At 43.6% G+C, this 24,890-nt stretch overlaps 1 protein-coding gene across 5 annotated transcripts in view; it reads left to right on the top strand.

Moving 5' to 3' along the window:
• Positions 1 to 24,890, top strand: part of LOC139583035 (glutamate receptor 1-like) — an 89,201-nt gene that overhangs the window by 34,532 nt on the left and 29,779 nt on the right. For all 5 annotated transcript variants that reach the window (XR_011676472.1, XM_071413747.1, XM_071413737.1 and 2 more), the window contains exons 3-7: positions 1,461 to 1,700; positions 17,622 to 17,809; positions 22,021 to 22,074; positions 24,456 to 24,614; positions 24,723 to 24,890. Coding sequence is in view for 4 of the 5 variants with exons in the window: in XM_071413747.1 (XP_071269848.1) it covers positions 1,461 to 1,700; positions 17,622 to 17,809; positions 22,021 to 22,074; positions 24,456 to 24,614; positions 24,723 to 24,890 (809 nt within the window). In the remaining variant the exon portion in view is untranslated. The remainder of the gene's footprint in view (positions 1 to 1,460; positions 1,701 to 17,621; positions 17,810 to 22,020; positions 22,075 to 24,455; positions 24,615 to 24,722) is intronic.

Consider the following 24,890-nt stretch of genomic DNA (forward strand, 5'->3'; position numbering starts at 1 on the left):
GTTGGGAGCCCTGTAATACTAATTAAAACTTAGGGTAGGAAAACACATGACATGGCACTAATTTGCAGTTTATCTTATGTCATTAGCTTGGCTTTAATAACACAAAGGCATAAAGACAGACAGAGAACAAGAAGAAGCACATAATGACAGCAGAAAAGATGCTGAGACAGATAGCCAGCACAACAGGGAGGCAAACAAAATGGCTAGAGCAGAGGCACAGGTATAGTATTGAGCTGTATCTCCAGTGGTGGTTTAACACATTGTATTTGTTTTAAACATGAGCTGGTAAAAAAAAAGAGGAGCTGGACCATGTTTTAGTCACTTTTGTGTTTTGGAACTCTAGTCATATCCCCACAATGTTCCCAAAACCTAAAGAATCATTCTGAGAACCTTTACATATCAGATAAAATGTGTTCTGAGAATGTTCTTGTAACATCAGGTGAATGTTTTTTTGCGGCCTAAAATAAACATTGTATAATCGTCCATACAACTGGACAGTTTTGGGAACATATCTTTTGTGATGTCCCCACAATGTACCCATCAGACTGTTCCCACAACCTAATGAAACATTCTGTGAACCTTTAAAGAACAGACTAAATGTGTTCTGGCAAATGTTTTATACAAACATTGTCTAATCAACAGCACAACTGGACAGTTTTTGTGTTATGAAAACATTTGCCACAACCTTGACAAATGTTCTGGAAAACATGACAGGTACATTGTGTTATCACCTGGAAACCTAATGAGAACTTTTTGGGAATGTTCTATGGTGGTTGTTACAGAGGTTGTGCACAACATTTTAGTGAATGCTAGGATAACATTCCAAGGATATTTCATTTAAAATAATTAAATAACATTTTTATTTATCAAAAACATTATCATCCCAATAGATAAAACCCTAAATAGACTTAAAGCAAGTTTGCTGCAATTCACAAATTTTGCCATGGGGCAGAGAGAAGATTTTGAAATGTCATAAGTAATTTCATGCAATTCTACTGATCCATAAGGTGGAGAGAAATGTTTGCCGTTTTTAATATGATATCCGAGAGTGACTAACAAAATCAAAATGGGGGCCGCTCGGGTCGGTAATTCAACCACATCACTACAAGTTTAGAAAGCTGGCTAGACTAACTTACCGATCACATTTTTTGCTGACACGGGCTAATTGAGTGACTATCAGTGACTGAGATAAGAGAAAAATTGCTGATGCACAAACAAATTTCGAATTTGCACTTTGTGTATACAGTAAGTTGAGACCGACTGAGTTCCTTTAAAAAAAATTACCCCCGGGCCTACTTAAGGCGGTCCCATCTCTGTTCTAGGGGAGTTAACAGTTAACATGTATGCCTACACCCATTCTAATGTCTCACCGATTTTCTGTCTGTTCAGTCTTTTGTATGAATAAACATAGCAAATCAGATGTGATCACCTCTCCTCATCTTTCTTTTTCCTCTCCACAGTTTGTTCACAGTTTTCCAAAGGAGTCTACGCCATCATCGGACTGTATGACAGGAAGACCATGAACATGCTCATGTCATTCTGTGGGGCTCTCCACGTCTGCTTTGTGACACCCAGTTTCCCCATAGAAACCAACAACCAGTTTGTAATCCAGCTGAGACCGGAACTCCAGGAGCCCCTCATTGCCCTGATCCAGCACTACAAATGGACCAAGTTCGTTTACATGTACAGCTCACATTCAGGTACTGTTCATCATTCTGTCATGTTTGTTTTGTGGAACCTCTTGGGAAAGTCAAACTGTACACTAGGGTACTTGGCAAAAAGAGATGCATACTTTCACAATACACAGATAAAGCACAGTTGATCAATGTTAAGCTCAAGCGTCTCTGCAATTGTTGTTGTGGATACATTTGAAGTAACCTCGCTCTTATTCTGGATACGTTCTATTATTGAAGTATTTGTGGATATATTGTTGATATTTGGTAGATGTATTCTCTCTCGGTTCAGAGTGGCATTAATTGAAATGGTTTGGAATGTTGTACAGTCAGACTCGTCCAAATAAAGGTTGCTGTACTGTTTCCTCTCTGACTAGTGACGAGTGTTGCCATGCTGTATATGGTATGTGATATTGTTGTACAACATCTGTGGATGTATTTGTGTTTGTTAAATGCGTTGTTTGGTATTCTGCCAGAAGCTCCTCTCGATGTGTAAGCTGTACTCTGTAAACTGTACGTCCTCAATGCACATTTTGTGCTTGGATGGGCATATTTAACTGCGATGGTCTCCTATGGGAAATGAGCCCCTGGTGCGTGTTCCTCTTCAATTTGCAGCCACTCGACTGTAACCTTCACTCAACTTCAGTGCCATCAGAAACAGATGCAGCTAGTAGGAGATGTGAACTGCTTAATGATGCAGAGTCTGGATGATGCAGTGGATGTGCCCAGGACACGTAAGACCTAAGTGTCTGAACCGTAGATGAACAAATCTAATTACATAATGTGTACTTGCTTGCTTATTTTTAACATGTACAGTCTTTGATCTGCACATAAGTGGTTCTTTGACAATGGATAGTTTTTTGTTGTTGTATATTTCCGGTGAGATCCATGCAGCGGGACAATTGCTCCATCGATTTGTTTATCTAGCCGTAGCGCTTTAGTCTTGGACAAGGAACTCAAGGTTGTCGACCTCTTCATGACACATCCGAGTGACACACCCCCCTCACCGCCATTGATTCAAGCCCTGTTGCCTGGATACTGCACTGCACAGTCAATGGTTATTTAAGCCTTTTAGGGAACTTCACTCCAATGTTTATGTCTGTGACTATGTGTCTGTGTAATGTGTGTGTGTGTGTGTGTGCGTGCGCTGAGGCTTACATTACATATGTACTCTTCAGGATGTAACCAGAGATGAATCACTCCTGCATTACTCTAACTCTAAAGCCAGAGCTCAGGCCTCGAGAAGCCACACTTCCCTGCTAAGTAGTGTGACGCCTCAAGGCTAGACTCCAGAGAACAGTTTTGTAACCATACGGCAAGACATGATTCCCCGTAGTCTGGTGGGTAGGCCCATTGGGCCAGTAACTGAAAGGTTGCTGGATCAAATCCCTGAGCTGACAAGGTAAAAATATGTAGTTCAGCCCCTGAGCAAGGCAGTTAACCCCCAACAACTGCTCTCCGGGTGCAGATGATGTAAGTGTAAGGCTTCACCGCTCTGATTCAGAGGGGTTAAATACAGAAGATGCATTCCGTCGTACAACTGACTAGGTATCCCACTTTCCCTTAAGTGCTACATTACAGTATGATTGCTAGGGCTGGAACGATAGCAGTTTCACAATATTTGTTTTCCATGGCTAAACTTCAAACATGAAGCAGACCTAACCTCTTTGGTCCTTTAAAAATCTTCTGAATGTAAAATATTATGTGTCATAGATTGGAAAATAAATACATGTGACTCTGGATGACAACAATGTCCTGATGTTTGTTTCCAACATTAGGGCTGCATTTCTAAAGAAGTTAAATTCCTTGCCTAGATACAAACCCTAATGATTGCTCTCACAGACTACAAGAGGACTGTAAAAGGTTTAACTTGTTTTTACGTTTTGTGTTGTGTGGTATCTTTTGCCTTCCGTGACTCTTTAGGATTGTAATCCAGTTTTCAGCTCCTCTTGTGACTGACTCCATCCCACAGTGCAGTCCCGGAGGGGGGGGGGGGGGGGGGTGAGTGAGTGGTGGTAGAGGTGGATGAAGTTTGATTAGATATTAACCCTTATTTTCCTGCCTTGCTAGTTTACACATATGTTTGCAATAGTAAAAAAGAAGACAACGCTATTGTCAAAGGCTCAGCCTCTTAACCTAGACAGGGTCTATATTATAATGACCAAAATCCGCTTAAATAAACACTGTATATGGGGGTTAAAAAATCTACACTACACAAATAGAGACAGTGCAGAAATTGAATTTGGGTTTGTGTGACATTTGAGAGGGGCTGTGATGGGCAGGTCAGTGAAAGCAGCAGAGAAAGGGGCCGATAGGAGCCCAGGCTGCTTTCTTTGCCAATCCCAACACTGATCTCTTCCGTTTCACTGCTGCAGTGGTGTGACGCGTTGCTAGCGCTCGACAGATAGAGGGAGCACAGCGTTTGTCTCCCTAGTTTATCTGCAGGTTAGTGCTGCTCAGTGGACGATAAAGCTGGTTTGCTCTCCGGTGTGAGACAATTTCACAGCTGCTGAGACAAGCTCTATGTGCCTGTACAGCGAGGACAGGAAGTGTATCGCAAGGCGAGCAGAGGCAGTTTAAAAATTTGATTCGACATAGTGTTTTAATTAACATTAAATGCATTTCAACCTCACTGTTACTTCTGACAACCTACTTTTGTCATCTGTTGCGTAATCCATGTCGCAACTAAAATGAGAAAAACATCACTTTCTGTTTCTATATATGACAGAAAATAACAGACTTAGTTAACCATTCAATCTCTCTCAGAGCATGAAATATTTAGTTTTTACTGCTAATGAATGCAAAGGCAAAATTATTATACATAGCACACATCACTAGGAGATTTTCCTTGTCAGGTCACATGGTCAGGAAAACTCTTAGCCTTGTGCATCACAGATGCATAATGTAATTGCTCTATCTGCATACAAATTAAAAGCTGTGACTAATTTTATGAGTGCATTAATACATAGACTGCATGGCTCCAGTGATAGCTTGATATAGAAAAGGCAGCATCTTGCTGTGGTTCCAAATGTATGATCTCCATTTGGGTGTACTTGGGTATTTTTGGTAAATGATATGCATTGTTAATGTTTATGCAAATCATATGCGGTGTAGAAAGAGATCTATATTTATAATTTCCTCTCTACCCAGACCTAAATGTCATCTTATGCTCTTCCTTCTGAACAAAGCTGTAGTTTTAGAGAGAATTCTGAGGACTTTGGTACTGAGGTCGCCCACTGGTTGATTCAGACAACATATACTACTATAAACAGAGGGCCAGAGAAAACAACAACAATCTCTCCCATATCGCAACTAAAGAAATCATCTCCCACTTTGTTCATGCCAAGGAGGTTTTGGGGGGCTACATTAATCAACATCATCTGCACCCAGGGAACAATTGTTAGGGGTTAACTGCCTTGCTCAAGGGCAGAATGGAAGATTTTTCCACCTTGCCGCCTTTGGGATTCAAACCTGAAACCTTTCGGTTACTGGCCCAATGCTCTTAACCACTAACCCATAGTTACTGTTACTTGACTAACAATAAGGATAATTTCAACTTCATTATTGTAAAAAAAAAAAAAAAAGCGAACTGTTCTCACCACCAACTTCACATCACCTGTCAATCTCCCAGCACACTACTGCCATTTTCCCAACCAATCAAGACGCTTGGTTGCATTGCAGACACCCGTCTCCTTCCACTTCAGTTAGTGCATCTTTCGCAGGTATTTAAAGCACACTTCATTTTATCTGTCCTGTTATTGCGTCTGAGTCCCTCCCAGTTGGTGAAGGTCCTGCCATGCTAAAACAGGCTTTTGGGCACTAGTGTTGTCTGTCTTTGGGTATTTTACTCTAGGGTTAGGTTTGGAACATACTATAGTTTGGTTGAGAAGGCTTGCCTTAAGCGGCCTTGGACAAGACGAAAGGACAAAGAAAAATGGAGTGTGGGAGTGCACAAGACTTCTGGAAGATCTGGTGATGGAGAAGATGGTGGATAAGGGGAAGAAAAAAAAGTGGAATATGTTTTGAGGGAATACGGAATGGAGGATCGCACAGAACTTTTGGAAGAGTTAGAGAAGGAAAGTGAACGTGAAGAGAGTGAGGGCGAATTAATTGTGGGGGCGGTACAGTGATGACTGCTGAGAAGGAGCTGAGTGTAGAGGGAAGCGGTGTGGTGAGGAAGGTTGGTGCCAAGTGCAAAAAGAGGCATACAGGTTCTAATTTCTCAGAGATGGAACCTGCCGAAAGTATGGATGTAGTACGTGCGGTGAGGACCGCCGAGGTCGGGCCTCGTCCCGAGGATGAAAAGGAAAATTCTGGGTTTGTGGCGAGAATCGATCCTTGCATTTTGGCTGATCCATATGTGTGGTAAGGTTGGGTGGAGAAGAGGTTGGGGACTTTTGAGTTGGTGAGAGTAACTCGGAGTGGAATTGTGATGATTTATTGTGTTTCTTCAGTCCAGAGGGAGAGGGCGCTACGGATCATGTGATTAGGGACAAGAAATGTGACTTTCTTTGCTCTCCGGAGCAGGGCGCCTTTGAAAGAAGTGATAACAGAGGTGGCATTAAGTGTTGAGGAGGATCAGAAATGTAATATTGCCGGTGTCTGTGATGCCCACCATTTGGTGCGACGCAGACCCCCGGTGGAGAGCTTGGGGAAACAGGGAAGTAATTGTCTGTCCTGCTGTGTTTTGATGTAGAGTCTTTGCCTGACAAGGACAAGTTAGGAAGTGTAAGTTCTCCCTTGAGAGCTTTTGTTCTGAAATACTACAATGTTTAAGGTGTCAAGTTTATGTGCATGTTGCAGCAGTGTGTAGGAGGGAGATTCCAAGATATGGAAAGTGTGCAGGAGGGCATGAGACGAAGGAATGTGTAGTATCGGTGAAGGAAGTTGTGGGGGTGCCAATGGGGCTGGAGATCCGAGGTGTCCGGTGAGAGAAAGGCAGGTTGAGGTTGGCAGGGTTAGAGTAGTAGAGAAAATGTCGTATGCCGAAGCAGTGAAGCGCGTGGTAGAGGAAGATGGTTGCAGAGTGAGGGATACTGAAAGGATTCCTGTGAGTAGACAGAGAGCGATGGGAAGAGTATGTGCTTCAGTAAGGTGGGCTTTTTAGCATTCATAGCCATGCTTGTCAATTGTACTGCATAAATGGATCAGAAGTCACAGAAAATAGAGGTTGTGGTGGCACCAGCTGAGAAGTACTTGGGATTGCGAGGATTTACTACAAAACAGTTGCAGTGAGTGTTGAGTGGTAAAAGGAAATGGGCATACCTAGTCAGTTGTACAACTGAATGCATTCAACTGAAATGTGTCATCCGCATTTAACGCAACCCCTCGGAATCGACATCCACGTCATCGGCACCCGGGTTAACTGCCTTGCTCAGGGACAGAATGACAGAATTCGGGAGTGTTCTGTCCTCTCAGACCGTTGGTCTGGAGGAGGATTACATAGGGTTAAATAGTGGAATGGGGTGGTGTTTTTTTGTTGTTGAGAGGGCTAATAATTTTGTATTACCGTATGAAGAATTGAATGTAGGTAGGTCACACACCAGTACAGTAGGTGGCCGTGAAGGCACCTAAAAGTTGAATGCGATCCGCCAACCAAATCCTAAAAGGTGGCGGCTTGCCTTTTTAACAATTCCTGGAATTGCCTCTATACTATAACGTATGAAAATGCTAAGTAGCCTACTTCCCTGATGAATTATAAAGTCATTTATCAGGTTGGTCATTTTCAGGTCAGAGCTGAAGGTGGTGTGTTTAAATTGCATCTGATACTTTTGTTTAAGCTGTATTGTTAATTGTTGCCTTAACAAGATTGCCTAGCAGTGGTATTTTGTAGGAGGCTGTCTGTTTTGATCAAAAATGTGATTTGAAGATAGTCACTCTGGCCCTGAGGTAAAGGTAGAATGGGGGCCTCTTTGAAGTGAGAATTTAGCTGACTTTTTTTCAATTGTCTGCATGACTTCCAATCCTCGATAAATATATTGATTTTTAAATATTTTCCTTCTTTATTGTTTTTCCTCTAACCTACCACCATCCCCTAATTGAAGTAAACTAATGAACAACAATACTTAGGCTTCTACTTCCAGCTTATACAGTGAATTCGTTAAGTATTCAGACCCCTTCCCTTTTTTCCACATTTTGTTACGTTACAGCCTTATTCTAAAATGTACACACAATACCCCATAGCGACAAAGTGAAAACTTTTTTTCTTCTCACATTTTTGCAAAAGTATTAAAAAACATGCGGGACGGGCGCATGCACAATGACTTCGGTCGCCAGTTGTACGGTGTTTCCTCTGACATATTGGTGCGGCTGGCTTCCGGGTTAAGCGAGCAGTGTGTCAAGAAACAGTGCGGCTTGGCAGTGTCATATTTTGGAGGACGTATGGCTCTTGACCTTACCCTCTCCCGAGTCCGTACGAGAGTTGCAGCGACGGGACAAATAAAAAACAGAAATACCTTATTCACATAAGTATTCAGACCCTTTGCTATTAGACTCGAAATTGAGCTCAGGTGCATCCTGTTTCCATTGATCATCCTTGAGATGTTTCTACAACTTGATTGGAGTCCACCTGTGGTAAATTCAATTGATTGGACATGATTTGGAAAGGCACACACCTGTCTATATAAGATCCCACAATTGACAGTGCATGTCAGAGCAAAAACCAAGCCATGAGTTTGAAGGAATTGTCCATTGAGCGCCGAGACAGGATTGTGTTGAAGCACAGATCTTGGGAGGGGTAACAAAACATTTCTGCAGCTATGAAGTTCCCCAAGAACACAGTGGCCTCCATCTTTCTTAAATGGAAGAATTTTGCAATCACCAAGACTCTTCCGAGAGCTGGCCGCCCGGCCAAACTGAGCAATCGGGGGAGAAGGGCCTTGGTCAGGGAGGTGACTAAGAACCCGATGGTCATCCATCTCCAGTTTATCAATGATTTTTCTCACTTTCTCCTCGTACTCCATCCAGGTATCATGTGGAGACTCTGGGATTCCATCGACATCGATTCCTAGACAGCGTTGATGTCTTTTCTCGAGGACTCACAGTTCTCATTGCTGCAGTCCCTTTTCAACTCATCAAGCTCTCCTTAAGAGAAATGCAGACAGTTTTTTCAGGTCCTGGACCTCTCTGGTCAGATCGGCCATTCTTTTGTTTATTGAGTCTGCCAGTATTTGGATAAAGCTTGTGAAGCTATTTTCCTCCAGTTTTAACAGCTTCTTGTAGACATTTTTTGTTGTTGGTTTAAAATATATTTAACCTGCGTACGTGTGATGCTGTCCTCCTTGTTTGGCATGATAGCAGCGTAGGCTATCAAGATGGCGCCAGAGGGGAGAGCTGGCATCTTATCGGCTCTTAACCAACCATGCTATTTTTTCCCCCGCGTTGTTCGTAACTTGTTCTGTACATAATGTTGCAGCTACCGTCTCTTATCTCCAAAAAGAGCTTCTGGACTTCAGAACTGGGATTACTCACCTCAAATTGGATGAGGAGTTCTTCAATGAGTCGGATGCGAGGGATATACTACAGACACCCAACCAGGCCCAGATCCCCCGACCATAATTCTATCCTCCTGATTTCTGCTTACAAGCAAAAATTAAAGCATGAAGCACCAGTGACTCAGCCTATAAAAAAGTGGTCAGATGAAGCAGATGCTAAACTCCAGGACTGTTTTGCTAGCACAGACTGGAATATGTTCCGTGATTCTTCCGATGGCATTGAGTACACTACAGTCACTGGTTTTATCAATAAGTGCATGAGGACGTCGTCTCCACAGTGACTGTACGTACATACCCCAACCAGAAGCCATGGATTACAGGCAACATCCGCACTGAGCTACAGGGTAGAGCTGCCACTTTCAAGGAGCTGGACTCTAACCCAGAAGCTTATAAGAAATCCCACTATGCCCTCTGACGCACCATCAAACAGGCAAAGCATCAATACAGGACTAAGATCAAATCGTACTACACCGGCACCGACGCTTGTCGGATGTGGCAGGGCTTGCAAACTATTAGACTACAAAGGGAAGCACAGCCAAGAGCTGCCCAGTGACACGAGCCTACCAGACGAGCTAAATTACTATGCTCGCTTCAAGGCAAGTAACACTGAAACATGCATGAGAGCATCCGCTGTTCCGGATGACTGTGTGATCATGCTCTCTGCAGCCGATGTGAGTAAGAACTTTAAACAGGTCAACATTCACAAGGCCTCAGGGCCAGACAGATTACCAGGACGTGTACTCCGAGCATTCACCGACCAACTGGCAAGTGTCTTCACTGACATTTTCAACCTCTCCCTGTCTGAGTGTAATACCAACATGTTTCAAGCAGACCACCATAGTCCCTGTGCCCAAGAACACGAAGTTAACCTGCCAAAATGACTACCGACCCATAGTAATGAAGTGCTTTGAAAGGCTTGTCATGGCTCACGTCAACACCATTACTTCAGAAACTCTAGACCCACTCCAATTTGCATATCGCCCCAACAAATCCACAGATGATGCGATCTCTATTGCACTCCACACTGCCCTTTCTAACCTGGACATGTGAGAATGCTATTCATTGTCTACAGCTCAGTGTTCAACACCATAGTGCCCTCAAAGCTCATCACTAAGCTAAGGACCCTGGGACTAAACACCTTCCTCTGAACTGGATCCTGGACTTCCTGACAGGCCACCCCCAGGTGGTAAGGGTAGGTAACAACATATCCACCATGCTGATCCTCAACACGGGATCCCCTCAGGGGTGAGTGCTCAGTCCCCTCCTGTATTCACTGTTCACTCGGCCAGGCATGACTCCAACACCATCATTAAGTTTGATAACAACAGTGGTAGGCCTGATCACCGACGAGACAGCCTATAGGGAGGAGGGCAGAGACCTGACCGTGTGGTGCAAGGACAACAACTTCTCCCTCAACGTGATCAAGACAAAGGAGATGATTGTGGACAACAGGAAAAAGAGGACCGAGCACGCCACCAATTCTCATCGATGGGGCTGTAGTGGATCAAGTTCAGAGCTTCAAGTTCCTTGGCGTCCACATCACCAACAAAGTAACATGGTCCAAGCACTCCAAGACAGTCGTGAAAGGGCACAACAAACCTATTAGCCCTCAGGAGACTGAAAATATTTGGCATGCGTCCTCAGATCCTCAAAAAAGGTTCTACAGTTGCACCATCGAGAGCATTCTGACGTGTCCTTTGCTGTTGTTCTGGGATTGATTTGCACTTTTCGCACCACAGTACGTTCATCTCTAGGAGACAGAACGCGTCTCCTTCCTGAGCGGTATGACGGCTGCGTGGTCCCATGGTGTTTATACTTGCGTATTATTATTATGTCAATTAGCCTCTCTGAAGCTTCTAAAGCCATGACATCATTTTCTGGAATTTTCGAAGCTGTTTAAAGGCACAGTCAACTTAGTGTTTGTAAATTTCTGACCCACTGGAATTGTGATACAGTGAATTATAAGTGAAATAATCTCTGTAAACAATTGTTGGAAAAATTACTTGTATCATGCACAGAGTAGATGTCCTAACCGACTTGCCAAATCTATAGTTTGTTAAGATATTTGTGGAGTGGTTGAAAAACGAAGTTTTAAGGACTCCAACCTCAGTGTATGTAAACTTCTGACTTCAACTGTACATAAAGTGCTTTCATTTCTAAGTGGTAAAAAATATGTATGAAAATAACCTCAAATAAAAGGTGACATTCTGCACTCTCACCTCATATGACACAATTTATCAAGACAAATGCCAGAATATAGAGCCAAATTAAACATTTTTGCTTCACTGTCCAAATACATTAAATGTGTAGGGGAGTGTACGATATGTCAGAAACAATGTCTCAGAACAGAAGTTCCTTATTTTCATGCTAATACTTCTGCTTCAAAACGGATTTACATAAACAGAAGGGCACACCTCACTTCCTCCACCACATCATTAAACATACGGGTGAACTTAAATCGGAGGGAATTTATATGGGGCGAATATTGATGAGCCGGTGTTATTGATACAGGGAAGGAAAGGCATTGATACAGGGAAGGAATGGCATTAATTCAAATCGTTCAGCTGCAGTCGCACGTCACCCATCTAAGTTCCAAGTCGTGTTCCTCAAGGAGAGAAGAGACTTGAATGGGGGAAGGAAGGGGAGAGGGGGGCCACTGAAGTAGTTCCCTCCACTTCATAGGCTCTTTTTACTACGATCACCCCCAACTGCATAATGTCTTCAGATTAACTGTCTTCAAACATACTTCCTCCTTGTCTTCCTCATTGCAAAATACTCAGCCTTTCCATTTCCAGTATTGAACGGGGGGGGGGGGGGGGCCATTTGAAATGCTAAATTTGTCCGTTTTTAAATTTTGGGCCTTTGGGAAAGCAGATACGAAGCAGCACATTTAATTTGGCTGAGGAGAATAAATAGGCATGCAGACAGCAGCATGGTGCCTCAGCTTGGCTGTCAATTTTAGGTGTGGTGACAGTGATTCCAGGTGACTGGTGTGAAAACAACCTGGGCAGCTCTGCCTCGCACGCAGTCTGCTGTTTAGCTCGGTGATATCCTCTGTTCTCTCTATGCAGTGGCACTGTGCTAAACAAACCACTCCTGATCAAAAAGCATTATGAATTTATAATACTTGTTTATTTACCAAGGTGGCTTTAAAGGCAAGAGTACACATAGTCTGTACAGTGCCTTCAGAAAGTATTTACACCCCTTGACTTACACATTTTGTTACAGCCTGAATTCCAAATGGATTAAATTGTTTGTTTTTTCTCACCCATCTACACACACACACACACAATACCCCATAATGTTTTTTATTTTTTATTTTGTAAATGTATTGAAAATGAAACATGTTAGAAACACATTTGGCAGTGATTACAGCTGCAAGTCTTTCCGGGTAAGTCTGTAAGAGCTTTGCACACCGGGATTGTACAAAATTCTTCAAGCTCTGTCATGTTGATTGTTGGTCATTGCGCGACAGCCAAGACTTGCCATAGATTTTCAAGCCGATTCAAGTCAAAACTGTAACTAGGCCACTCAGGAACATTCAATGACATCTTGGTAATCAGCTGCAGTGTACATTTGGCCTTGTGTTATGGGTTATTGTCCTGCTGAAAGGTGAATTTGGCTCCCAGTGTCTGTTGGAAAGCAGACTGAACCAGGTTTTCCTGTAAGATTTTGCCTGTACTTAGCTCTAGTTTCAAGTTTTAATGTCACATGCACATGTACAGAGAAATGCCTTTCTTGCAAGCTCTAGACCCAACAATACAGTAACAATAACAATGTAAAACTAAAAATAACAAGTTAAAACCAAAACACAGAAGAAATAAGAATAAGAACATGATAAAGCAAGCAAGCATACTATATACAGGGTCAGTACCAGTACCATATTTACAATGTGAAGGGATACTGGATCGACATGCATACATACATACATTCTAAATGTCCTTGTTTTTGAAAGAAAAGCAACAAAAAAAATTGTCCATTAAAATACATCAAATGAATCAGAAATACATTGTCTTCACTGTTAATGTTGTACATGACTATTGTAGCTGGAAACGTCTGACTTTTAATGGAATATCTACATAGCCATACAGAGGCCCATTATCAGCAACCACCACTCCTGTGTTCCAATGGCACGTTGTGTTAGCTAACCCAAGTTTATTATTTTAAAAGGATAATTGATCATTATAAAACACTTTTGTAATTATGTTAGCACAGCTGAAAACAATTGTACTGATTAAAGAAGCAATAAATCTGGACTACTTTAGACTGTACGCCTATGTAGATATTCCAATATATATATTTTTAAAGCAGTTTCCAGCTACAATAGTCACTTACAACATGAACAATTTCTACACTGTATTTTTGATGAACTTGATGTTATTTTATTGTGCTTTTCTTTAAAAAACAAGGACATTTCTAAGTGACCCCAAACTTTCGAACGGTGGTAGTATACAGTTGAAGTCGGAAGTTTACATACACTTAGGTTGGAGACATTAAAACTCGTTTTTCATCAACTCCACAAATTTCTTGTGAACAAACTATAGTTTTGGCAAGTCGGTTAGGACATCTACTTTGTGCATGATACAAGTAATTTTTCCAACAATTGTTTACAGAGATTATTTCACTTATAATTCACTGTATCACAATTCCAGTGGGTCAAAAGTTTACATACACTAAGTTGACTGTGTCTTTAAACAGCTTGGAAAATTCCAGAAAATTATGTCATGGCTTTAGAAGCTTCTGATAGGCTAATTGACATCATTTGAGTCAATTGGAGGTGTACCTGTGGATGTATTTCAAGGCCTACTTTCAAATTCAGTGCCTGTTTGCTTGACATCAGGTACCACGTTCATCTGTACAAACAATAGTACGCAAGTATAAACACCATGGGACCACGCAGCCGTCATACCGCTCAGGAAGAAGTTCTGTCTCCTAGACATGAACGTACTGTTGTGCAAATCAATCCCAGAACAGCAGCAAAGGACCTTGTGAAGATGCTGGAGGAAACAGGTGCAAAAGTATCTATATCCACAGTAAAACAAGTCCTATATTGACATAACCTGAAAGGCCGCTCAGCAAGGAAGAAGCCACTGCTCCAAAACCGCCATTAAAAAAGCCAGACACCGTTTGCAACTGCACATGGGACAAAGATTGTACATTTCGAGAAATACCCTCTGGTCTGATGAAACAAAAATAGAAGCATTGAAGCAACATCTCAAGACATCAGTCAGGAAGTTAAAGCTTTGTCGCAAATTGGTCATCCAAATGGACAATGACCCCAAGCATACTTCCAACGTTGTGGCAAAATGGCTTAAGGACAACAAGTCAAGGTATTGGAGTGGTCATCACAAAACCCTGACCTCAATCCCATAGAAAATGTGTGAGCAGAACTGAAAAATCGTGTGCGAGCAAGGAGGCCTACAAACCTGACTCAGTTACACCAGCTCTGTCAGGAGGAATGGGCCAAAATTCACCCAACTCATTGTGAGAAGCTTGTGGAAGGCATCCCGTAACGTTTGACCCAAGTTAAACAATTTAAAGGCAATGCTACCGAATACTAATTGAGTGTATGTAAACTTCTGACCCACTGGGAATGTGATGTGTGAATGTGAATGTGAAATAAATAATTCTCTACTATTATTCTGACATTTCACATTCTTAACATAAAGTGGTGATCCTAACTGACCTAAGACATGACATTTTTACTAGGATTAAATGTCAGGAATTGTGAAAGTTTAAATGTATTTGGCTAAGGTGTCTAGGCATCAAGATATATGATAAACAGTAGCAGCAGCGTATAAGATGATTTTATGGGAGTGTGTAGAGTCACTATACATGCATGTGCATGTTATGTGTGTGAGAGCAAATGATGGAGTGAGTGTTTTAATGTGTGTTGCAGTATCAATGTGATTAGTGTGTAGGGCCCTGTGAATAGACAGTGAAAAAAATAAGAATAAAATACAAAATGTCAACTCAGCTGTTAGCTAGTCATATGGTATGGGTATGGGGATGGTATGGTATGGGGATCATAACCTGTTCAGGAGCCTGTTGATGTCAGACTTGATGCACTGGTACTGCTTGCCGTGCGTAAGCAGAGAGAACAGTCTATGGCTTGGGTGGTTGAAGTTGTTAACCATTTTCCTGGCATTCCTTTCACACTGCCTGATATAGAGGTTCTGGTTGGCAGGAAGCTCGGCGCCAGTGACGTAATGGGCTGTCCGCACCACCTTCTGTAGCGCCATGCAATTGAGGGCGGTGCTATTTTCAAACCAAGCAGTGATGCAGCCAGCTAAGATGCTCTCAATGGTGCAACTGTATATATTTTTTAGGATTTGACGGCCCATGCCAAACCTTTTCAACGCGCCTTCTTCACGACTGCGCGTATGTGTGTGGACCATTTTAAGTTCTTAGTGATTTCGACATAAGGAACTTGAAGCTCTTGACACGCTTCTCTGCAGCACCAACAATGTGGATGAGGGCGTGCTCATGCCCAAATTTCCTGTAGTTCTTCCAGCCCCACACTGCCAGGTCACTGACCACCTCCCTGTAGGCTCTCATTGTCGCAAGTGATTAGGCCTACCAAGTCGTGTCGTCAGCAAACTTGTGATGGTGTACAGGATGGGACTGAGCATACACCCCTGTGGGGTCCCCGTGTTGAGGGTCAGCTTAGCGAGGCGATGTTGCCTACCCTCTCCACCTGGGGTCGGCCCGTCAGGAAGTCCAGGATCCAGTTTGCAGAGGGAGGTGTTCAGTCTCACTCCATCAGCGTCCTAAGCTTGGTGACGAGCTTGGAGGGGACAATGGTGTTGAACGGTGAGCTGTAAACAATGAACAGCATTTTTCACATAGGTATTCCTCTTATCTATGTTGGGTGAGGACAGTGTGGGGTGCAATTGAGATTGCGCTGTCTATGGCTCCGTTGGGACGGTATGCAAATTGGAGTGGATCTAGTTGATGTGTCTCATAACCAGCCTCGCCAAAGCACTTCATGATTACAGATATGAGTGCTAAAGCCGGTACTCATTGTGGCATGAAGCCTTTAAGTTCTTGGGAACAGGAATGATGGTGGTCATCTTAAAACATGTGGGGATTACAGACTGGGACAAGGAGAGGTTGAAAATGACCTTGAGTATACCGGTTAGCTGTTCTGCGAATGCTCTGAGAATGCACCCTGAAATACCATCGGGCCCCGCGGCCTTGTGGGTATTGACCTGATTAAAGACTTTACTCAAGTTGGCCCCGGAGAGCGAGATCACCCAATCTTCTGGGTTGGTGGCGGCCCTCACTTTTTGTCCCCAAATAAACTCCCTTGTCATTGCCGATGACAAGCATACCCATAACATGATGCATCCACCACCATGCTTGAAAATATGGAGAGCGGTCCTCAGTGATGTGTTGGATTTGCCCAAAACATAATGAGTTGTATTCAGGACATAAAGTACATTTATTTGACACATTTTTTTCAGTTTTACTTTAGTGCCTTATTGCAAATAGGATGCATGTTTTGGAATATTTGGGTTCTGTGCAGGCTTCCTTCTTTTCACTCTGTCATTTAGGTTAGTATTGTGGAGCAACTACAATGTTGTTCCATTCTCAGTTTTCTCCTATCACAGCTATTAAACTCTGTAATTGTTTTAAAGTCACCATTGAAATCCCTAAGCAGTTTCCTTCCTCTGCGGCAACTGAGTTAGGAAGGACGCCTGCATCTTTGTAGTGACTGGGTATATTGAGACACCATCCAAAGTGTAATTAATATGCTCAAAGGTATATTCATTGTCTTTTTTTTACCCATCTACCAATAGGTGCCCTTCTTTGAGAGGCATTGGAAAACCTCCCTGGTCTTTGTGGTTGAATCTGTGTTTGAAATTCACTGCTCGACTGAAGGACATTACAGATGATTGTATGTGTGAGGTACAGAGATGAGGTAGTCATTCAAAAATCATGTTCAATACTATTATTGTCCACAGAGTGAGCCTATGCAACTTATTATATGACTTGTTAAGCACATTTTTACTCCTGAACTTATTTAGGCTTGCCATAACAAATGGGTTGAATACTTATTGACTCTGCTTTTCATTTTTAATATATTTTTCAAAAATGTATTTCCTCTTTGACATTATGGGGTATTGTGTGTAGGCCAGTTACACAAAATCATAATGTAATACTTTTTAAATTCAGGCTGTAAGTCAAAGGGTGTGAATACTTTATGAAGGCACTCTACTATAGAAGCCGATTAGAGAAAATCAACTCTGTCAATTCAATAGGTTTTGTAGGTCACAACGTTGTTGTGACTTGCTCCATACAGTAGGTGAAGTCAAGTAAGCAGGTGTAAATGCAATTTAAGTGGCTACAAAGGATGAAAAGAAATTACATATATAGACCTAAGTTTGGTTTACTTACTAAAATATGCCCAGACTAATTAGTATTTACCTTTGGTGTTTGCCTTGTCATTTAGGCCTGACAGTACTCCAGAAGATTCTGGACACAGCAGCAGAGAAGACATGGCAGGTGACATCAGTGAACCTGGACAGTGGTATGGATCAGACGGCTTTCTTGAAGGTGGTTCAGGACCTAGAGAAGAAGAAGGAGTACAACATCATCCTGGACTGTGAGCTGGAGAGACTCAACATGATCCTCAACCTGGTAAATAACATTGGATTGACAGACTGTCCAGTAATGAAAAGGGAGATAGATGTAAACTAGACACATTACTTCAATGACGGGATGGGTTCACTCCAACAAGAGGACCACTCAGCTAGAGTGACAAAATAACCCTTTCTCCTCTTACTTAAGTGTCACGTCTACTCCTGCTCCTCCCCTCCGGCGTGCGAGGGCGCCGGAATACTAACCTGGGAATCATCATTGCGCACACCTGGCACTCATCATTATGCGCACCTGGCACTCATCATTATGACTCACACCTGGACCTCATTACCTCCCCTTTATAGGTCCCTTTTGTTCATTCCTCAGTTGGTATTGCACCTGTGTTCATGTTACCTTGCTTCTGTCACACTGTCTTGTTTCACGTTTAAAAAAAAAAAAAAATCCATTCAGCAAACTGCTCAGGTCAGCGATGCCCATTTATCCCTCCCAGAGAAATATGATGGTACCCAATCCAAATGTCGTGGCTTCTTACTTCAGTGCACACTTTATTTTACACACCAGATGGAAACCCCTACCCCCGAGAGGTGTAAGGTTGCCATGGTTATTTCTCTGCTGACAGGGCAGGCATTGGAATGGGCTACGGCGGTCGAGGAGAGGAGCTAAATTCATGAGGGGTTCATGGCTCTGTTTAAATGGATCTTTGATCATCTCCCGGAGGCTAGAGAGGGAGGTGAGCATCTACTTCAATCACGGCAGGGAGATCAGGCGGCTGCTGAGTACGCGCTCACCTTCCAGCGCTTCGCACGCTATTTAGAAGAGGTCTGCGCGACGAGGTCCAGACGGAATTGGCCTGCCGAGACGACAACCTTACCCTGGACGCGCTCATAACCTTTTCCGGGAGTGTCGGGACTCATCGCTTCTCTCCCTCCTTGAGCGAACACTCAGAATCAGAGCCTGAACCCATGGAGGAAGGGGTCACACACCTCCCCGCGGCGGAGCGCTGCAGACGGATACAACTGGGGCTCTGTATGTACTGTGTGTCCGGCACGTCCCAGCGGTGTCCGGCACGTCCGAATCCTGGATCTACTAGAACAGCGGGACGGTCACGTGATCTGCCATTCCCTGGGCCAGGAGTGAATATTCCATCTTCATCACTTCCTGCTAGGCTCTTTTTGGTGTTCATCTCGTTGGTTGACTTTTTAAATGTATTTTATTTCACCTTTATTTAACCAGGTAGGCTAGTTGAGAACAAGTTCTCATTTACAACTGCAACCTGGCAAAGATAAAGCAAAATAGTGTGACACAGACAACACAGAGTTACACATGGAGTAAACAATAAACAAGCCAATAACACAATAAACTGTCCCTCATGTCCTGTGTCAATAGTTTTAGTGGATTCCGGTGCCGCAGGCAATTTTATGGATCAGACCCTTGCCGCCTCTCTCAATATTACTTCATACCCGCTCTCCTCTCCTTTTCCGGTGCAAGGCCCAGATTGTCGGCCATTAGGATCCGGAACCATTACACACATCACTCAACCGCTTACCCTCACTGTGGAGTCCAATCATCAGGAGAATATCCCCTTCATCACCAGTTCACAAGATCATCCTCGGCCTCCCTTGGCTTCAACGCCATAACCCCACCATTTCATGGTCGAGGATGAAAATCACAGACTGGACACCTGAATGTCAGAGGACCTGTTTCCCTGTTCCCTGTGGTTCCATGTTGGTTGAGAGCCCTTTGGTTGCCTTTCAGCCCAACATCCCGGAAGTATACCAGGATCTGAGGGAGGTATTCTCCAAGACCCGGGCCACCTGTCTCCCTCATCGCCCCTGGGACTGTGCCATCAACCTGCTTGCTGATGCAACACCTCCGTGCAGATGCATCTACCCTCTGTCTGTGGCTGAGAACCAGGCAATGGAGGATTACATTCAGGAGGCGCTCCAACAGTGGTTCATCCGCACGTCTACTTCTCCTGCGTCAGCTGGGTTCTTCTTCGTGGCCAAGAAGGGTGGAGGATTACACCCGTGCACTTGTTACAGAGGACTCGATGAAGTATTGGTGCCGTCTGCCATCGAGCAGCTCTGCGGGGCCCGCTTCTTCACCAAATTGGACCTGCGGAGTGCCTACAATCTCATCCGCATCCGGTAGGAGGATGACTGGAAGACTGCATTCAGCACAATGTCTGTTCACTACGAGTACTTGGTGATGCACTTTGGCTTAGCCAATGCTCCGTCAGTGTTCCAGGCATTCGTCAACGAGGTGTTCAGGGACATGCTCAGGGACGCCAGGTGATCGTATACATTGACGTATACCTTCATCTTCTCGGTTAATCTGGAGGATCACATCACACATGTTCGAGCAGTCCTGGAACGCCTCCTAGCCCATCAACTGTTCATCAAAGCTGAGAAGTGTGAATTCCATCAGAGGGCGGTCTCTTTCTTGGGTTACCAAATCAGCCAGCAGGGAGTGAAGATGGATGACAAGAAAGTAGATGCAGTCAGGTCATGGCCAGTCCCAACCACACTTAAAGGGTTACAACGGTTTTAGGGATTTGCCAACTTCTACCGTCGATCATCAGGAATTTCAGCTCTCTCCTTAAGGGAGGCCCCCGTAGGTTGGTGTGGGGTCCAGCAGCCGATGAGGCCTTTTGTCTTCTCAAGGAACGTTTCACCTCCACCCCAGTGCTGAAACATCCAGCTCCCACTATATCCTTTGTGGTGGAGGTGGACGCTTCCGAGGTAGGCGCGGGGCAGTTTTGTCTCAATGACAGTTTTGTCTCAATGACAGAACCATTCATCATTCTCACCGACCATCGGAACCTGGAGTACATACGGACAGCGAGGAGGCTGAATCCACACCAAGCCAGGTGGGCCCTTTTCTTCACCAGGTTTATCTTCACACTAATCTGTCGCCCAGGCTCAAAGAACACCAAGGCCGATTCCTTGTCCCACCTCTACGATTCAGGAGAGGGCCTTGTCCTGAATGAGCCTATAATCCTATCCTCCCGAGTAGTAGCTCCTGTGGACTTGGACATAGTAGCTCCTGTGGTCTGGGACGTATATGTGGAGAGCCGCCAGGCTCTGGAGAGGGAGCCCGCACCCCTGAACTGTCCTCCCGGGAACACCTACATTCCTACAAGGATAAGGGATCAGCTGCTGACCTGGGCACACCCCGCTGTCGTCGCTGGACATCCAGGTATTTCTCGCACCATCCACTCCATCACTGAGAAGTACTGGTGGCCCACCTTGGCACAGGATGTTACTTGTTATTTCAACTCCTGTTCTGTATGTGCCCAAATCAAGTCTCCCTGGAATGCTCCAGCAGGGAAGTTCCTACTGCTTCCCGTGCCTCAGCAACCCTGGTCTCATCTATCCATTGACTTTGTAACCAATTTCCCCTCTGACGGTTTCACCACCATTCTAGTGGCAGTGGATAGATTTTTGAAGTCAGGTCTCCCCACTGCTCTCCAGGTTGCTGAGGCACTCTTCCAGCAGGTCTTCTGGCATTATGGTCTTCCGGAGGACATCGTCTCCGACCGTGGCCCCCAATTCCCATCATGAGTATGGAGGGCCTTCATGGAGAAGCTCGGGGTCACGGTCAGCCTCACTTCTGGGTATTGGCCTCAGGCAGGTGGAGAGGATGAATTCTGAATTCTTCTGGGATTCAGAATTCTTTTGCTAATTATTGGAAAATACCAATTAGTAGAAAAAGATACGAGATGGGCTGCCCGTGTAAACGCAGCCACGGTGTCTGAATAGCAGAGAGCTAGTGAAACTAGTATGTTCACAAACATGTAGGTTTCAGATGAGCATTTGGAAATTAGTGGTCAGGCTCAATTAACCCTGAAGGCTGCTTCATTTTGTGTCCCCCAGCCAGAGGCTGTCCCGGGCCTGTCAATCACAGGTGTACTAGTGATTTTGATGCAGATTGTGCACATGTATTCATTAAAGATCTAATTGGGCTTCCCACAGTGACATATGCCAGATCCTTCCCAGCCCTCCACGGTGAGTTGTTCCAGCTGCCCATTTTCTACTGAGCCCTGATATTTTACTCAGACATCCAGGCAGAGATGGGTGATGAGCAATTAATTCCTCAAATATGGGACCAATTAGCTCCTATTTTGGGATGACCATGATTAATGGGACGCTTCAATCCACATCTGTAATGAAATAGCCTCATCTTCATTAGACGTGATACAAAATGCTTGATCCAAATGACATCATTTTCCTTTCCATTATGCTTTCCAGATCGCTGCTCAGAAGAAAAACCTGAAAAAGTATCACTACATATTGGCAAACCTGGTAAGTCTGGCCCTCTCTGAAACGATGGAAGCTTTAATGCAATATGCAAGCTCCATTGCATAATACAATTTCATTATTTATTTTCAATCTATTTCAAATGTCATCGTAGATATTACTGAAACTCCCAGTAAGGAAACACTACTGTGAAAGGTGTATGAATTTGTTTTGTTCACAACACTACAGATGCCACAGTGAGAAGTAAAATAATAACTCCATCCCCACTGAAGGATCAAAAACTTTGAAGCACAACTGTAGCTTAATTTTATGCAGAATTGATAGAAACGGAGTGTTTAGATTAATCGATGGTGGCGTTGTTCCATGTATTGGCGTCTCTTCATCTTCTCTGTATCTGACTGACTGTAGCTCTTCTGCTTGTCTATGCAGAACACAATGTAGACAGATGGCTGATTACCCGCTGAGCAAGGGAATGATCCTCCTGCAAGGCATTGCAGGGCTCTGAGCTTTTCATGTGTAGGAAAATGTGTGTGCGTGCGTGTGTAAGTGTGTGTGTGCGTGTGTAAGAGTAAGGGCGTGCATGTTTACACTATACTTGTGCTTATATATTTGGTGTGTTGGAGTGTGTGTGTGTGTGTGTGTGTGTGTGTGTGTGTGTGTGTGTGTGTGTGTGTGTGTGTGTGTGTGTGTGTGTGTGTGTGTGTGTGTGTGTGTGTGTGTGTGTGTTTTCTTTGCATATCTAAACAGAAGTTATTCCTCCATTATTAATGGAATCAATTCATTGCTTGATGTTTATGTTCATTGGCCACCATTACTTTATTATTGTTCGTAGGCTAAAATGATAAGCACTGTGATGGTAAATCAAATTCAGCAGGGACCTTATGAGCTTATAGTAGATACAATAAATATTAGGCAGAAGGGACTCTGTTAGAATGCTTCTGCATTTACACTTACTGTATCCAGGTGTACTGTAGCATAGACGTTTCCATAGAAATAGAACTGTAGTGTCTAGTAAGTGATTGTATTTCTATGGTTGCCTCTCACGTTAGCATAGCTTCATACGGAGATCTGAAGTTAACTGTCGCCCTTGAGGCAACAAGCTAGCATCTTGCTCTAGTGGTATGTTGGGTTAACTTTTAGGTGTGTTATACGGAGTACTTCTTTAGGAGAGGATGCTGTACATTTGGCTTGAGGTTGCATGTCAAGAGCATGGTTTAAAAGTGCACTCCAGAGGCCTCAACTCCGAGATCTGGAAACATTTGTGGTAGACCTCATAATTGGACTGTGAAACAGAGAAGGAAAAAAAACATTGACTTCACAGGCAGGATTGTAAAATCATAATTGGATTGTGCTATAGGAAAAAGAAACACCCCAAAAATGCAATTGTACAAGTAGGATTTCTTCGTTTATAATTGGGTCCAGTAAACGGGGGAGCTGTCAACTCTAAAATAATGATGATCATGAAGGCAGCAAGATGCAACACTCTGTGTGAATAGGATCCCTGCGGTTCATTACCATGGGAGCTATTTTCTGGAGGGGGGCACACACACACACACAAAAATAAACTCACAAACACATTCACACTCCCTCTCTTTATTGATTAAGCATGGCCTATGTAACAAGACTTGATCTTAGTTATCAACCCTGTGAAGATTCCCTATACTTCCAGTGCTCTTCTGATTAATTATAGCCTCAGGGTAAGAATGAAATATGTATTATGGGACTTTTTATCATTCAAAGAAAGCATTCAAATAATGTTTGCTGAAGCCTGTTTCTGAGGCAAGCTGCAGTATGACTCCAGATGGGAGGTTTAATGTAGTTTGATGCTCTTAGACTCAGGAGATGCAGGTAATTACATGCAAATACGGCGAGGGGAGTCTCTGCCACATGGTTGCCCACCATATCCCTACGTCAATCAAAGAAAGCACTAGGAACAATTCAATTTGAAGTTCCAATTTGAAGTCCTCAGGCAATTTTCTTGATGTATGTTTTAGTATGCACACGTACCCGCATGCTCAAAGACTGTGAGAGTGCCGTCCCGTGTGTGACTTGAAACAAATGTGTTATTCTATCTTTGCATGAATATAGGTAGTCATATTTGTAAATCAATATAGCAAAAGAGGGCAGATGAAGTTGAAAAGACAGCTGCGGAGATTGCTTGTCGAACTGTAGAAAAGTGTTTTTTTGTCTTGCGCTTCATAGATTTGTAATGATTGCTTGGACTTTTAATCTCTGGCTTCTCAAGTGGGGTTGAACAGCTGAATAGCAGCTCTGAGAAATCAAAACTTTCAATACCAGCACTCTGAAAAGAGACTGTCATACAATTATCTGCACCATCATTACGGCTGGGACATTTTTGGCTCTGTTTTGTTTACTTAGCTCAAGTTTGCTTCTGTTTTGAAAGAAGTGAATTCCTTCTTTCCTAGGGCTTTTTGGACATGAACTTCACTGAGTTCCAGAAGAGTGGTGCCAATATCACCGGGTTCCAACTAATGAACTACTCAGACGAAAATGTCAGCAAGGCCATAGAGGAGTGGGTGGACTTTGACAGCAAAGACCTCAAACTACCCAAGGGAAGACTGAAGGTGTGACCGAATTGTCTCATTGTTCAGAGATCTTTCTATTAAAGTGTTCAAGGTTACAATAAACGTATGTTAGCCTCTAATGTTGCCTCCTTGGATTTGCCCTCTCAGTACACAGGAGCCCTCACATACGACGGAGTGAGCGTCATGGCAACTGCATTTCAGAACCTTCGGAAGCAGCGTATTGACATTTCCCGGCGAGGTAATGCTGGCGAGTGTCTGGCCAACCCACCAGCTCCCTGGGGCCAGGGTATCGACATCCAGAGAGCCCTACAGCAG

This window comes from Salvelinus alpinus, chromosome 1, assembly GCF_045679555.1.
Source record: "Salvelinus alpinus chromosome 1, SLU_Salpinus.1, whole genome shotgun sequence".
NCBI classification, from domain to species: domain Eukaryota; kingdom Metazoa; phylum Chordata; class Actinopteri; order Salmoniformes; family Salmonidae; genus Salvelinus; species Salvelinus alpinus.